This window comes from Callorhinchus milii, unplaced genomic scaffold (assembly GCF_018977255.1).
Source record: "Callorhinchus milii isolate IMCB2004 unplaced genomic scaffold, IMCB_Cmil_1.0 Scaffold1, whole genome shotgun sequence".
Classification (NCBI taxonomy): Eukaryota; Metazoa; Chordata; class Chondrichthyes; order Chimaeriformes; family Callorhinchidae; genus Callorhinchus; species Callorhinchus milii.
Window position 1 is genome coordinate 137372580 of NW_024704742.1, and position 16879 is coordinate 137389458.

A 16879-nucleotide genomic window follows, 5' to 3' on the forward strand; every position below is an offset into this window, starting at 1 on the left:
TCCTTACACCAGTGTTTTCCCAGCAGTATGTAAGAACCCGGTTGTTAGTCGATTGGGGGATCGCTTTCCGGGGGGTAATAATCCCTCAAAAAAAATTGGTCACTCAATCCGCGACTGTGGGTGGGACACTGCCGTGAACAATTGGCTGAAGGTGACACCTCCAGCAGTGCATCGCTCCCCCAGCTCCGCCTGTGGTGGGCTCAACGTCTCAGAGTAAACCCACAATCTTCTGAGATTGTGACTGAGCCAGCCGGACATCAAGAGGGTCATATAGACGGCCATTCACTTTACAGTATATTCAGTGAGACGCTTTGAGACGTCTCAATGATGTGATAAGGCATTAGATCAAATGCAAGGATTATTATTGTTGTTATTATTCATCTGGCCGTCTATATGACCCTCTTGATGTCCGGCTGGCTCAGTCACAATCTCAGAAGATTGTGGGTTTACTCTGAGACGTTGAGCCCACCACAGGCGGAGCTGGGGGAGCGATGCACTGTTGGAGGTGTCACCTTCAGATGAGATGTCAAACCGATGCCTCGTCTGCCTGTTCAGGTGGATATTAAAGATTCCGCGAGGCTCTTGGAGAATAGTGTCCCAGCCAGCAATTCCCCCCCAGATTCCTTTTATTCCTGATGAAATTGGTCATTTCACCCACAAAATATACAGTCAATTCATTTTACTATATATCCTGTGAACTGCATTGAGACATCTCGACGACGGGATAAGGTGCTACATCAAATGCAAGGATTATTATTATGCTTGTTTGTGGGATGTGCTGCCAGTTTGCTTACAAATATACAGTCACCATACTTTACATTGACTCCTGTGAAGCGCTTTGAGATACGTTGTGTGTTATTATTATTATTAATGATAATGTCCATCATGGTGAAGGTTCGAGAGGGGTCAGGAAGATGTCTTTGTCATAGAGATAGAGGATATCGCTCCACTGAGGAAGATCAGAATCCGCACGGAGACCAAGGGGAATCGGCCGGACTGGTTCCTGGACAAGGTGAGCTTTGGCTTCACACGTTCGGCTGAAGAGAATGTGGGAGGAGAGGGGAAGAGATGGAGAGGTGGAAGGAAACTTTCCTTTTATTATGAATTAATGATGAAATAATGTGCTCACAAATTGGATGTTAAATAATTGTTTCCTGTAATATAGTTCCACCGTCAATGATTATACACAGAGCCCATTCCATAGCAGTTAGAGCAATCGCCTCACAAGCCAGAGGGATTGGGTTTGATTCCCAGACAGGGCGAAACCTTAGGCAAGTTTCCTTGCTCCACACGCCTCTGTTTACAGCACTAAGTAGGAACCTGGTTGTTAGTCAATTGGCAGATTATTTTCCGGGGGTAATAAGCCCTTTTTTAAAAAAAATGTGGCCACTTTATCCTAACAGTTTGTGGGACGCTGCTGTCCGCGATTTGGCTGCCGGGTTTCACCCACAAAATATACAGTCAATTCACTTTATAGTATATTTTGTGAGGCGTCTTGCTGATGTGATAAGACACCGCCAGGCGTCCACGTAATGGATGCCAACTAAAATATTTTCTTCCGTGTTCTCTCCACTTCTCCTTATCAGGCAGTATATTTCTGGTTAACAAAGTCAAGCCCACTGTGTTTTTTTTTTGCAGGGATATAGGGGAGATGTTTTAGAGACAAAGATGTCTCACAGTACTCCTCCAATCATTGTCTCTGACACTCCCTCCGAAAACACCATAGCTCGTGCTGTTCTCCCCTCCTTCAAAACCTTCTCCGCTGAAAAAAAATTGTCCTTGCACCTCCCTACCCTCTGTAACCTGTTAACTCCATACCTACCGGCCCACTGCCTCCATTCAGTGGACTCTGGCCTGCTTCAAGTCCCCCCGCTCAGCCCGCCCCACCATCGGCGGTTGGGCCTTCAACCTCTCTGCCCCACTCTATGGGAAATCCATCCCACAGTCCCTTCGCCTCGCCCTCCCTTGCCTCCTTCAAGGCAAGTCTCAAGACCCTCCTCTTCAATGATGCCTTCCATTACCATTGAAGAGGAGGGTCTTGAGAAAACCCTGATTGTCCAGTGCCTTGCGATGTCCTTCCAACATGAAAGGTGCTGTACAATTATTGTTTGTTGTCGTTGTTGAGATGCTGTTGATCTTAGAGCTGCTGTATCAAATGTGAGTATTATTGTTAATATTATTGATATTGTTATTAATATATAAATGTAATCTGTTGTTGTGGTGGTGGTGCGGGATGGTGGATTGTTATGGGGAATGGGCACTGGCTGCTGTGGTGGCCAGTCACTATACACTGGGTGGGGATGCCCAGCTGATGGTCTCTCCACTGGTGGCTTTAGATAATCCTGAGGAACCTGTCCACGGAGGATGTGAGCACTTTCACTAACAACGAGTGGTTGTCAAGGACCCGCGGCTCCAAACCCACCACCGTCTGTGAGATGGGGGCCGTCATCGAGGGGGAGGAGACCGTGGAGAAGACCACCTATTCCTTCAGCGTGAAAACCAGCGACGTCTCAGGTCAGACCCTGGCCCGGCCACGTGGGCACAACCAGGACAATGAAAGAACTCTGTTCCCTGTAATTCGTGGAACTCTGTAGCTCAGTGGTTAGAGTGCTCGCCTCGCAAGCGAGAGGACCCGGGTTTGACTCCTGGCAGGGCGAAACCTTGCGCAAGTTACCTTACGCCACACGACTCTGGTTACTTTGTAGTAAGTAGGAACCCAGTTGTCAGTCAATTGGCGGATCGCTTTCCGGGGGTAAAAATACCTAAAAAAAAAGGCACTCAATCACTTTTGTGCGATAATATTCTGCGCAATTGGCTGCTGTGTTTCGCCTACAAAATACAGACCATTCACTTTACAGTATATTATGTGAAGCGTCTTGAGACGTCTCAACGACGTGATAAAGCAACAACAACAACAAGATTCCATTTATAAAGTGCCTTTCACGTCAGGAGGACGTCCCAAAGCGCTGCACAGTTGGGTCATGACCCGAGCAGGGGGGAAATGGTCAGGGTGAGGGGAGGGAAGGGAGGGAGCGAGGAGGGGGGAAATGGTCAGGGTGAGGGGAGGGAAGGGAGGGAGCGAGGAGGGGGTTGAGAGTCGAGAGGGGAGCTGAAGGCTCGGTCAAAGAGAAAGGTTTTGAGACCGGCCTTGAAGGAGGAGAGGGAGGAAGCGGCGAAGGCACTGGGGATAGAGTTCCAGAGCCTCGGGGCTGAGAGGCTGAAAGCCCGACCACCGATGGTAGGGCGGTTGGGGCGGGGGACGTGGAGCAGACCGGAGCCGGAGGAATGGAGGGTACGGGCAGGTAGGTAGGGGGATAGTAGGTTGGAGAGGTAGGAGGGAGCAAGGCCGTGAATGGCCTTGTAGGTGAGGATGAGGATCTTGAAATCAATCCTCTGGGGGATGGGGAGCCAGTGGAGGCGAGCGAGGGTGGGAGTGATGTGGTCCCGAAGCCTGGTGCGGGACAGTACTATGTCAAATGCAAGGATTATTATTATTCCCTGTAATCATTCCCCATAACCTTTGAGGATCTGCAGTGTTCCAGGGCACCGCTGATGACAGACCAGCCTGGTTCATTGACAGGACCTGAAAGGTCCTCCATCCCCCTCCCCCAGTAACTGGGGGTGAGAATCCTCCCACTCAGCTCCTGTTAACCCTGCAAGCCAAAGCCTTAATGGGTAGGTAGGTTGTTCTCAGCTGAACAAGCAGCAGGAAAGCTCGCCAGACAGTGCTCTCGATGGCAAGCAATGTAGTTTTAGCTGTTCGACTCCAGCAGTCACCCCAACACCCGCCACAAGCCTTGGCACTCGCCACCTACATCTGATACGTTCCAGAGGTCGGTAAGCAGGACGTGTCCTCCAGGGAGAGAGTGCGTATTCCATTCCAAGGTCACGGAAGTAGTGTTTGTGCAGATTACTTTTGAATTTACCCTCCCTCAATCGCAGGCTGTGTACTCTGTTTCCACTGTTCTGGACCAGATGAAGCAGCTTGTCACATTATCTAGTCCGATGAAGTTTCCCAGAAGAGAGATTTTTTTTTGCTCAGCCGGGTGTCTGGCACACGCGGAAACCCATCACCGTTGCTTAAGAGTCTCCAAACCAAACTGAGAATTCCCCGCCTCCCACCTACACATGGAAATCCCAGAGAAAGATTGTTGGAATGGAATGCGCTCTCTCTCTCTTCCTCTCTCTCTCTCCCTGGAGGGATGCATCCTGCTTACCTAATTCCAGAGAGTATTAGGCACAGGTTGACAAGGTTTGGGGACCCCAGAGCGTGCGTTGGGGTGACTGTCGGAGTCTAAGCAGCTAAAACTGCATCGCTTGCCATTGAGAGCACTGTCTGGCACGCTTTCCCGCTGCTTGTCCAGCTTGGACCACCCTACCTGTTAGGGCTTTGGCTTGTGAGCATTAACAGGAGCTGAGTGGGAGGATTTCCTGCCCTCAGTTGGGAATGGCTCCATTGTGAATAAGTGTATATGTGGATTCTGGGTGGCAGCGGGATGGAGGGGGCAAGGGGAGGGAGATGCTCTCTCGCTCTCTCTCTCTCTCTCTCTCTCTCTCTGACTCGCTGTGTCCTGGCGGCAGGAGCTGGGACGGACGCCAACGTGTTCCTCATCGTGTTCGGGGAGAACGGGGACACGGGCACGCTGGCCCTGAAGGAGTCCAACAACAGCAACAAGTTTGAACGCAAACGGACGGACATCTTCAAGTTCCCGGACATGCTGAGCCTCGGCAACCTGTCCAAGGTCCGTGTGTGGCACAACAACAAGGGTGAGAGGACAGCCTGGGGGAGGGAGGGGGCGGGGGGGAGGTGGGGAGCGCGAAGAGCATAGCTCGGGGGGACTGGGTAAGAGCCCAGCTGGGAAGAGGTGGGGGGAGAGACAGGAGTAATGGGGAGCACAAGTTTGGAGGGCTATGGGGAGAGCGCGGGGGCTCAGTCTCACTGTAACTGAGACCAGGAGGTGTAACGAGGGCAGGTTGACCCTTTTGCCCACTCCCCGTGTGCCCAGGGCTCGCTGCAGGCTGGCACCTGGAGCTGATTGAGGTGAAGGACGAGGCCATGGACAAGATCTTCCGCTTCCCGTGTGACCGCTGGCTCGCCAAGGACGAGGACGACAGGCAGATACTCCGCGAGCTCGCCTGTGCCAACAACGACATCCTGGATTTAATGGAACGCACACGTAGGTTACACTCTTCTCTCCCCTTCCTCACTCTCTCTATTCCTCCCTTCCTCTCCCACTCCCTCTCCGACTCCCCCTCCCTCCCTCAATTCCTCCCTCTCACCCTCCCTTCCTCCTTCTGTCCCTCCCTCCCTCCTCTCCCACACTTCCTCACTTGCGCTCTCTCTTCCCCCACCCCCTCACCTCCCTTCCTCCCTCCATCCCTCTCTCCCTGCTCCTCTCTGACTCTCTCCATCCCCTTCTTTCACTGTCTACTGTGTGATCTACTGTTTGATGGCTTTGAGACACTATCTTGGGAGAAAGGTGCTGTATAAATGCTTGTTGTTGTTGTTGTTGTTTGTTTGTTGTTGACCCGTGGCTCCTGGTTTACCAGGCTCCTGGGCAGTGATCCTGGAGTCTGGCTGATGTCTCTCCCGCCTTTCTCCAAGGCTACGAGATCCGAACCAAAACCAGCGACAGAGATGACGCTGAGTCCAAGGAGAACGTCTGGATGGTCCTCGAGGGCAAGAAGGGACGATCCAAGGAATTTATGCTGGAAAACTCCACCAAGAGGAAGAAGTTCCTGAGGTAACATGAGACTAGCTGCTCTACAGAGCTCTACAAAGATTCCACCCCCATATATAACGCTGGCAACGCTTACACAAACCACGTGTCTGTCAAGTAACCCTCCATCTCCTTGAGGGGAAGGTAAGTGGAGAGCTGAACTGAATGTCAGAATGGATCCACCCCTCTGTGGGGGTCTCGAGTCCGGTTCCTGGGCCAGGCTGGTCCGCAGTCCAGATTAGAGCGTTCACCTCGAAACTGAGACGACCCAGGATTGATTTCCAGGTGAAACTTTAGGCAAGTTTCCTTACTACACCCGCCTCTGTTTACGTAGCAGTAAGTAATAACCCGGTTGTTAGTCAATTGGTGAATCGCTTTCGGGGGAAAACAATCTCTTCAAACAAATATTGGTCACTCAATCCATGACTGCTCGTGGGACACTGGGTGCTGCGTTTCGGCCACAAAATACACAGCGCTTTAAGATGTTTCAACGGCGAGATGCAGCGCTACATCAGATGCAAGGATTATTAGTAATGATAGTATGAAATTTTGTGGTTATAAAGCCATTATTATTATTATTATTATTATATGCTCACAGGGGGGCCATAGATAAGTTTGAGTTTTCCTCCAAGAACGTGGGTGACATCGCCACGGTGTGTGTCGGCCACTGCCCGCGGGACGGCAAGAAGGTCACGGCCAAGAGCCACGCTCACTGGCATGTGGCTGAGATTGTGGTCACCGAGATGGAGGTCGGCAACAGGTAACTTGGGGGAGATGGAGGAGGGGCAGCTGTGTGGCTCTGTGTCTCTCCCCAGTCACTGTGTGGCTCTGTGTCTCTCCTCAGTCACTGTGTGGCTCTGTGTCTCTCCCCCCAGTCACTGTGTGGCTCTGTGTCTCTCCCCAGTCACTGTGTGGCTCTGTGTCTCTCCCCAGTCACTGTGTGGCTCTGTGTCTCTCCCCAGTCAATGTGTGGCTCTGTGTCTCTCTCCCCAGTCACCGTGTGACTCTCTCTCCCGGGTCACTGTGTGACTCTGTGTCTGTCTCTCTCCCCAGTTATTGTGTGACGCTGTGTCTCTCCCCCCAGTCACTGTGTGACTCTGTGTCTCTCTCCCCCCAGTCACTGTGTGGCTCTATGTCTCCCTCCCAGTTGCTGTATGACTCTCTCCCTGGTCGCTGTGACTCTCTCCCTGGTCGCTGCGACTCTCTCCCTGGTCGCTGTGACTCTCTCCCTGGTCGCTGTGTCTCTCTCCCTGGTCGCTGTGTCTCCCTTTCAGGTATGTGTTTGAGTGTAACAGTCGGGTGACCCTAAGCCACCGGAGGGACGACTTCAAAGCCTTCGAGTGCACCAAGATGGTGGAGAGCTTCGCCAGCAAGGTCCGCAACCTGGTGCCGGTGAAATACGAGATCATCGTGGTGACGGGGGACGTGAAGGGCGCGGGGACAGATGCCAACGTCTTTCTGACCATCTACGGCACCAACGGCAACTCCGGCTGCCGGCAGCTCAAGCAGAAGTTCCGGAACCTGTTTGAGCGCGGACGGACAGACCGCTTCCTGCTGGAGATGCTGGACCTGGGCGAGCTTTACCGTCTCCGGGCCGAGCAGGACGGGGGAGGACACGCGGCCGGGTGGCTGCTGGAGCGCATGGAGATCACAAACATCGCCACCGGCGTCAGCACCATCTTCCCTTGCGGCAAGTGGCTGGACAGCAAGAGAGGCGACGGCAGGACCTTTCGGGAAATCTACCCTAAATTTTAACGCATTCCGGGCGCTTGGCGGAGAGATACTGTCGAGCACAGTGACTGTCGAGTCCTGTAGTGTAGTGGTTAGCGCGATCGTCTCGCAAGCGAGAGGACCTGGGTTTGATTCCCAGGCAGGGCCAATCCTTAGGAAAGTTCGTTACTCCACAACTCTGCAGTAGGTAGGAACCCGGTTGTTAGTCGATTGGCGGATCACTTTCCAGAGATAATAATCACTCCCAAGAAAAATGGATCTGGTCACTCAATCCACGAGTGTTTGTGGGACGCTGCTGTGCGCAATCGGCTGCCCCGTTTCGCCCACAAATATGCAGTCAATTCACTTTACAGTGTATTCTGTGAGATGCTTTGAGATGTCTCGACGATGCGATCAGACGCCACATCGAATGCAAGGATTATTATTTATTTGGAGGCGAACGGGGCGGCCATTTTGCACTGACAACTGTGAAGTGGCAACTGTGGCTGATTTATTTGGGGGACTGTCGGCCAGGACACCGGGAGAGAGAAAGTCCCTCTTTTCCCCAAAGTGCCGCAGGAGATCTTTAACGTCCGCTTGAAACATCCCACCTGACAGGTGATTCCTTATCGACTGGGCCCTAAGAGCAGGCGAGCGAGGTGTCTGTGTTAGTGAGGCCATCGCAGTCTCTGGTCCCCATAGACTAGTCTTTCTTACTGTGAATTGTTGCCAATTTATTGCTTTGCTGGGGTTGGGTTGGGTTGCGTTGGGTTGGGGGTGCGGGGTGTCACGTGCAACAAATAGGACCAGCCGTCGGCGTCACTTGATCACACGCTGGTGACATCAGAGAGAAATGGTTACCAGTGCCATCATCGGGAGCTGGGAATTGCCTGGAGTTCTCCGGATTCCCGGCCATTGGAATCAGAAGCCCAATGGGACTCGGCGGCAAACAGGACTCAGTCCACAGGATCACCAGAGCATTTGTTTATTTTTTGGTTAGCCGGGTGTCTGACACCTAAACACATCTAAACCCATCACCTCACCTTCACGACCCTCCACGGCCTCGCTCCTTCCTACCTCTGTGACCTGCTAACGCCATAACAACCTGTCCACTCCCTCCGCTCACCAGGCTCCAGCCTGCTCCACGTCCCCAGTCCGGCCCTCCCCACCATTGGCGGTCGGGCTATCGGCCTCTTTGTCTCCATCCCCCAGTCCCTTCGTCTTGCCCCCTCCCTCGTTCTTCAAGGCTCGTCTCAAGAACACCCTCTTTGACACACCTTTGGTCACCATCCTGCTCTTACCCTCCCTCACCTCCTGAGCCCAACTCCAGCTCGGGTACAAATTCCTGACTGTCCAGCGCCTTGGGACATCCCCCCGACGTGAAAGGCGCCGTGTAAATTGTTGTGTGATTGAGTCTCCAAACCAATCAGAAACCTACCAACGCATGGAAATCCCAGGGATAGATTGTTGCGCTCTCTCACTCTCTCCCTGGATGAAAGCAAATCCTGCTTACCCAATCCCAAAAAGTATTAGGCGAAGGTTGGCAAGAGCCAAGGCTTGGGGACCCCAGAGTTTGAATGAATGAATGGAAAAATTAAGGCCCATCTCCCCCCCCCCATCTCTCTCTGTCATTTTCATTACTATTTCCTTCTAGAGGTATTGCTGTTCACAGGGTCAGTGACCCCCGCCCCCCCACCCCAAACCATCCAATGTACAAGCTGAATCATTGGCCACGGATTATGGGGGCATGAGGGGGACATTGGTAATCGGCATGTCCTGCCCTCTTTCCGTGCAATTTACCACGGAGGGGGAAGGTGGGCCGAGACTGAGGAGAACTTGGCAGTGATTGATTAGCAGGAGATGATGGGATGGATTTGGGGAAGCATTTGTAGGATACTGATGGTGAGTGAACCTCCCAAACCACACACAGTGTCAGACAGGAGCAGAGCATCACTGCAGTGACCACATTGCCTTGTCCTCAGGCCTCAGACCCCCAACCCCTCCACCCCCCGACACTAACACAGTGGTTGGGTCTAATCACCCCTGGCCACAGCCAAAGGCTCTGCCAATCTGTGGAGGGATACCTCATGAAATAGTAATGTAACCCAGTCACTTTAGTTATCAATAAGCCCGACTGTGTTTATTGATCAGCAGTAGGGGGCACCTGTTTATTGATTGCAACTGGGGGTCAGGGTTGCCCCCAAAATGGCCTCCAACATCAGACAGATACCGAGGACGGGAAATATTAAAGGGGGGTGGGGCGGTGTATATGTCTGAGTGCTGGGGAAAGAGGAATTAGACTGGGGTCATGGGGAGGGGGCCCCAAAAATTCAGTGGCAGCATTTTCCCTGCAGTTAGGGCTCCCCACCCACCACCCAACAGCTAAGGGAACCATCCCAGAGGCTTCCCGCCCACCCCCGCCCCCCCACCTTGTGCCACAGGGCTGCTCAGCCGGCGCGTGTGACAAATGTGTGACAAGTGTTATATCGAAGCCTCGTCTGCGACCACAGACGTACCCCAAGAAATAAAACCTTCCATTTTTTTAAACTATATTTTTTATTGGACGTTTATTCTCATTGCCCTTCCCTTCTCGTCCCTCGGTGAAGGGGGAGAAGAGAGGAGGGAGGGGAGCAGGGGGTGGGGGGGGGGGGGGGGGGAGGCTGAATCAACTGGGAGGTTTGAAAAGGAGATATATATATAATAATGAACCACCTCTCCCCCCCATCACCCCCCCACCATCTTGTGTCTTAACGGGGAACAGAGGCCACTCCATCCCAGCCACACACGCATGCAATTACTCACACACACGCACCAACACTCATACACACACACCTGTATCCTGCGAAGCGCTTTTGAGACGTCTCAACGGCGTGATAAGGCGCTGTATCAAATGCAATAATGTTATTACTATACAGACGGAGAGAAGCGGGAGCCAGTGAGCAGCTTTTATTAGTATTTTTTATTAGCATCAGCAGCATCGCCAGGCAGGGACCAGGATCTGACGATGATCACCGATGAACTTTTTCATCTGATAAACCAACAGAATAAATACTTTATAAAATATTCCACTCGCATGACCCCCGGCGACAGGGCCTCTCGCACAGCCAGGCACTTAAATGGACAGACACATCCGGGGGGGTGGCGGGAGAGAGACAATATAACATGGTGGAGGGGGCGGGCGGGCGGGGGGGGAGGGGGGGGTGGTTTTGGGAGTAAGGTTGAAAATTTTGTTCGCTTGCTCTGTGTCTGCGGACACAGTGACCGTAGACGTTTCAATCGTAAGAAAAAGAAAATTCCTCCGCACCTAAAATACATCGAGATCCTTCACTTGGCTTTTTAATAAAACATTTTCCAGTGGTCGCACCTGAATGAATAAATAAATACATAAATAAACAGATCGCAAAGAAAAAATATAAAACCTCCGCTTGAAAATGAAATCCAGTCCCTACAGCGTTAGCAATAAATAGTGATTGTTGAAGAAAATATTTAAGGCCTCTGAGATGATTCACATCCGAATGTTCTGTGGTGTAGTGACTGTGCAGGTCAACATGGAAGCCAATTTGCAATTGGTCTCGACCCTCTCCCCGCCCTCCCCGACCCCTACACCATGTGCAAATCATGGGTAAAGCCATGTGTAAACACTACGCTCTAATGCACCGTGTGTAAACCATGTGCAAACATGGGTTTAACAATACTTTAGAAGACAATAAATTGACACCATTATTCGGGAATCCAGTCTCTCCCAGCCTCAAGCCCAGTGAGCTGGGATCCAACGGGAAGACTCCGAGGTGAAGTAGCCGTGCGGAGAGAAGGGAAAAGGCCACAGGAAGAGATAGAGGAGGGAGGGATGGAGCAGCGCGTCCATCAGCTGTCCCCCAGCAGTTGGGTCTGGATGTCCAGCCTGCAGAGCGGGCACTTACTGCTGGTTTCCAACCACTGGTCCACACAGGTCTGGTGAAACACGTGCATACATGGCAGCCGCCTGGGGAGAGAGGGAGAGAGAGAGAGAGAGAGTGTGTGAGGGAGGGAGAGAGACACACACGTACATACACACTCGTAAAGAGAGTCTGAGAAAGGGGATTTGGGGGAGGCAGAGAGAGAGGGGGAGACAGACAGAGAGGGAGGGAGAGACAGAAAGATAGAGAGAGAAAGAGGGAGAGATGGAGCGGGGCAGACAGAGAGATAGAGAGAAAGAGGGAGACACAGAGAGAGAGAGAGAGAGAGATAGACGGGGACAGGCAGACAGAGAAAGAGAGAGGGGGAGAGAGATAGAGACCCACAGAGGGAGTCAGAGAAAGAGAGAGCATGACAGAAAGAGGGAGAGAGAACAAGAGAGAACAATAAAATCACTAGGTCTTGAGCGGCCATCTCCCTCTCTCTCTCTCTGTCATCCGTGCCAGAAGTTTATGCCCCCCATGCCCGCGCCCACCCACTCCCAGGCTTCCTTTCTCCCATTGCGGGGGCTTCAACCCCAGGTACACAGACAGAAACCCATCACCGTGAAACTATGTGAAACTATCACACGTGTCTGTCATCTACACATGGAAATCTCCCAGTGTCTGGAATGCAATCCGCACTCTCTCCCTGGAGGGACGCCCCCTGCTTACCTAGTTCCGGAAAGTATTAGGCGCAGGTTGGCAGGAGCCAAGGCCTGGGGGGAGCCCAGAGTGTGCGTTGGGGTAACTGCTGGAGTCCAACCAGCTAAACCAACATGACTTGGCCATTGAGAGCGCTGTCTGGCAGCTTCCCCGCTGCTTGTCCAGCCAGGACCACCCTCCCCGTTAGTTAGGGCTTTGGCTGTAGGGTTAACAGGAGCTGAGGGGGAGGATTCCCGGCCCCCAGTGACTGGTCGGCCCTTCCAGGTCCTGCCGCTGAGCCGGGCCGGGCTGTGCTGCCATCAGCAGCGAGTGCCCTGGAATCCTGAGGACCTGCCCGGCTCTGGAACCAAACCGGAGGGTGGACAGAGGGTGGTTCCAACATTCCGTTGCCAAACTTGTCACTTTTGGGCCAGTTCAGCTACAGGGAGACCCCGTACCCACTCAGACAGTCACCAGTTGATTAGACAAGTGCAAGTTTAACCTCTCACTCACTGGTCAGGGACCAGACAATCGCCCTATAGTAGGGTGGTGCAACTGGCGGCCCGCGGGCCGCATTCGGCCCAGGGGATTATTCTATCTGGTCCACGAACCATTCCCAGCTTCATGGCCCGACGAGCAAACCCAGGCGACACGCAGGGCCCGAGCCAATCAGGGCACGGTCACCGGGGGCACAGGCTCCGCCCAACAACAGGACTGGCCAATCAGGAGACGGTCACCGGGATCACAGGCACCGCCCACCAACGGGACTGGCCAATCAGGACAAGATATTGCGGCCCGTGGTTCACATGTGGCTCTCAGCAGCCAAGGAGGTTGTCCCCTGGTCTAATGGGGCAGCGAGAATGGTACCATCGCCCACAACCTCCCAGTCGGACCCCGGCCCCTGTACTAACCACTCACACCCACCTCACGTCGTCTCCCTCCGCCAACGTGCTGAGACACACAGTGCAGCGCTCGTCCCCATCCGTCTCCCCCGCACTGCTCTCCCACTGGCGTCTCTGTAACAGTCACAGCTCATCATCACGTGGCGCGTCTCAACAGTTTGCTCTCACACGTGGAGGGGGTGGGGACCAGAGGGGGTGGGGGGAATGGAGGGGGTGGCGGGGGGTGTGGGGGGGAAAACAGGGGGTGAGGAAACGCGTGTGGGTGGGGTAAGGGTCTGCTCCGGATTAGGGAAGCGCTCCGGAACCCTACCCCGGGTGAAGGGCGCTATATAAGTGCAAGTTGTTGCTGCGTCACCTTGCTGTACTTGTGTGGGAAGGTGCACCTCTCAATGCTGTCTGGCCCGAGCCCTTGTCTCACACTCCCCACTCGTTCCTCCAACTGCAACAACTCCTGAAGAATAGAAGCACAACAATATTAATAGCAATATTAAAAATATCAATAATAATAATCCTGGCATTGGACACAGCGCCTTCGAGACGTCCCAAAGCGCTTCACAGGATATACTGTAAAGTGTATTGACTGTGTATTTTGTGAGCGAAACCCAAAGTAATCAATAATATTGACAATAATAATCCTCACATTCGATACAGCGCCCACAACATCAACAACATCTCATCAACAACAACACATTACATTTACACGGCACCTTTCACGTCGGGAGGACGTCCCAAGGCACTGGACGGTCAGGGATTTGGACCCGAGCTGGGGGTTGGATCAGGAGGCGTGGAGAGCAGGAGGGTGGGGGAAGAAGCGTGAGACAGGCCATGAAGGAGATAAGGGGGGGAGGGAGGGGGCAAGATGGCAGAGCTCAGGGATGGAGATCCAGAAGGTGGGGGCAGAGAGGCTGAAGGCCCGACCGCCGATAGTGCAGGTCAGGGCGGGGGATGTGGCACAGGGCAGTGCCGGCCGAGCAGAGGGAGCAGTTGGATTGATAGTGATCGGCCACAAAACACACAGTCACTACACTTTATAGTAGATACTGTAAAGAACTTTCATACCTCCTCCCGACATAAAAGACTTTACATCAAATATATATATATATATGTGTGTGTGTGTGTGTGTGTGTGTGTAGTGACCATGTATTTTGTTGGTAAATGCAGCAGGTAACTTGCACACAGCAACGTCCCACAAACAGCCATGGAGTGGATGAGCAATAATATCTGGGGGATTATTGCCAAAGCACTGGGACAGAGGAACTGCCTTCTTTTTTCGCAGAATCTTTGACGTCCGCCTGAACAGGGCACAGAATGAGGTTTTACATCTCATCAGAAGGATGGCGTCTCCATCAATGCAGCTCTCTCTCTCTCTCCCCCCCCCCCAGCGCTGCCCTGGAGCATCAGCCTGGACTGTGAGCCTGGAGTCACCGTTGGTTGTGAGAGTGTAACTGACCCGGTAGCTATCCCTGACGGGAGGGCTCTGCCCTGGATGTAGCCCGTGGAGTGTGAGCAGGTGTAGGTGGGAATAGTGGTGGTTCCTCACGCCAGGAACAACCTGGGAAAGCAAGATAATTATATTAATAATAATAATAATCCTTGACGGGTTGACTGTGTTGGCCAGCATTAGGGAGAGGAGGGGGGTTGGATGACCAAAAACTGGGTGGGGAGGGGGTCTAGGCACAGATGGTGCGCTTGATCTAGGACATGGTGGTTGAGAGTGAGGTGGGAGTAATTGGGGCAAAGGAGTTTAGGGGACGTGGTGGAAGAAGGGGTTGGTGTAGACTGTACAGGGGTTGAAGAAGGGCATGTAGGGGAGGAGGATGCAGCCAAGGGAATGATTTCAATCTTCACATAAAGAAGTCAAGGACCTCTTCGGACTTGGCGTTTGAGGTGAGGATAGAGTTAGCTTTTTTTTGGGGGGGGGGGGGCTGGGTGTGGCGGGTGTAGAGAGGGTGGAGGAGATGATGGATGGTGCGGAACAATGTCTTTGGGATGTTTTTGGCAGATACCATCTGTGCACACGGTGACGGGAAACGGAGGAGCAGGACCCACCAGAGACAGGGATCTGGAGATAAACTGCCCCCTGGAGGTCACCAGGTAGAAGCGCTGGTGGACAGGCAGCAGATGGGAGTGAGGGAGAGCCAGGTTGGCCTCCAGGCTGATGTCCCTGAAACAACAAACAAGAGAATCAAGAGAGGAAGAACCCTTGAACACTCCCTCTCACCCTCTCTCCATCTTTAAATCCCAACCTTATAATAATAGTAATCCTTGCATTTGACATAGTGCCTTATTTTATCGTTACGTCTTAAAGCGCTTCACAGAATATACTGTAAAGTGTGTACTTTGTGGGCGAAACACGATACCCATTACACACAGCAGTGGATTGAGCGATGATTTTGTTTTGCGTGGGGGAGTTATCACCCCTGCAAAGCGATCCGCCAATCGACTAACAACTGGGTTCCTCCTTACTGCTGGGTAAGCAGAGCCGTGTGGAGCAAGGAAACTTGCCTAAGGTTTTGCCCCGCCCGGGTCCTCTCGCTTGCGAGACGAGTGCTCTAACCACTCTTCTACAGGACTCCTTGCAAGTTGTTGTTGGTGCAAATCCTCTCGTCAGACTCTCCCCTTCCCCTCCCCGCTGCTCTCTATTCCCCTCGTCATTGTGAGACGGTTGTTAACCAAACCCTCCCATTTGATACAGCGCCTTATCACGTCTCACAGTTTTCACAGCAATGGTTGTCGGGTGTAGTGACTGTATTTGTGGACGTAGATGAGAGACGCTCTGTAAGTGCCGGTTGGGGTTGAACATACCAGTCGGTGCCCTCGGCCAGGTAGCGGGGCTGCCCCCCCGGCGGGGTCCTAGGGGGGACGAGGTCGAACGGCCGTCGCAGTCGGTATGAGTACGGGGGGATCCTGCCCGGACTCCGTCTGAGACAACACAAGGAAAGACCCTCGTAACGTACAGACCACAGAGCGTTCAGTGTCAGCGTCAGACACACACGGAAACCCAGCACCAAGCGGCATCTCACGCTCTGGAATCAGGCAATCAGGGGGAGAGAGAGAGAGCACGAGAAAGAGAGAGAGTGCGCGAGAGAGAGAGTCCTGTAGCTCAGTGGTTAGAGCACTCGCTTTGCAAGCGAGAGACCGGAGTTCAATTCCAGGCAGAGGGCGAAACCTTGGGCAAGTTTCCTTACTCCACACAGAGCCTAATAATAATCCCTCCAAAACCAAAAACAATAATAAATTGGTCATTTTCAGTCCACGACTGTTTGTGGGACATTGCTGTGTGCAATTGGCTGCCGCGTTCGCCCACAAATATACAGTCAATTCACTTTACAGTGTGTTCTGTGAAGCGCTTTGGGACGTCCTCCCGACGTGAAAAGCACTATATCAAATGCAAGGATTATTATTATTATTATAGAGTGCGCATTGCAGACTAAACACAGAGAAATTACCAGGGAAATGTGTAGTAACCATGTATAAATGTGTGGAATTCTCAGTGTGTCACACCCCCGGCTGATCACGGTGATGGGTTTCTCTGTGTGTCACACCCCCGGCTGATCACGGTGATGGGTTTCTCAGTGTGTCACACCCCCGGCTGATCACGGTGATGGGTTTCTCTGTGTGTCACACCCCCGGCTGATCACGGTGATGGGTTTCCTTGTATGTCAGACAAACAATAACACATACTCTACCTGGGGATTGCCAGAACCCTCTGGTGTTGGGCTTCCATCAGGTGACGGTGGAGTGACTGTGGTGTGAGACTGGGCACAGGTTGGTACTGGGAGCTCGGCGAGGGTGGGGCGAGGCGTGGGAGGGGAAACTCTGGCCTGTGGGAGAGCCGGAGGGGCTGGCAGGAGACGGGCAGCTCGTGATAAGACCTCGACACGTGGAGACCTGCGGGGGGGGGGCGGTGGGCAGTGGGGAGAAAGCGAGAGTGAGAACAACATACATTTCATGACGGACATCATTACCC

At 52.9% G+C, this 16879-nt stretch overlaps 1 protein-coding gene across 1 annotated transcript in view; it reads left to right on the forward strand.

Moving 5' to 3' along the window:
• The window catches only part of loxhd1a (lipoxygenase homology PLAT domains 1a), a 47532-nt gene extending 40042 nt beyond the window's left edge, over positions 1 to 7490 (forward strand). The window contains exons 35-41 of the mRNA XM_042332000.1: positions 895 to 1012; positions 2337 to 2514; positions 4582 to 4767; positions 5007 to 5177; positions 5606 to 5744; positions 6319 to 6480; positions 6995 to 7490. Coding sequence (XP_042187934.1) covers positions 895 to 1012; positions 2337 to 2514; positions 4582 to 4767; positions 5007 to 5177; positions 5606 to 5744; positions 6319 to 6480; positions 6995 to 7475 — 1435 coding nt within the window. The 3' untranslated portion in view covers positions 7476 to 7490. The remainder of the gene's footprint in view (positions 1 to 894; positions 1013 to 2336; positions 2515 to 4581; positions 4768 to 5006; positions 5178 to 5605; positions 5745 to 6318; positions 6481 to 6994) is intronic.
• Positions 7491 to 16879: the final 9389 nt, after the last annotated feature.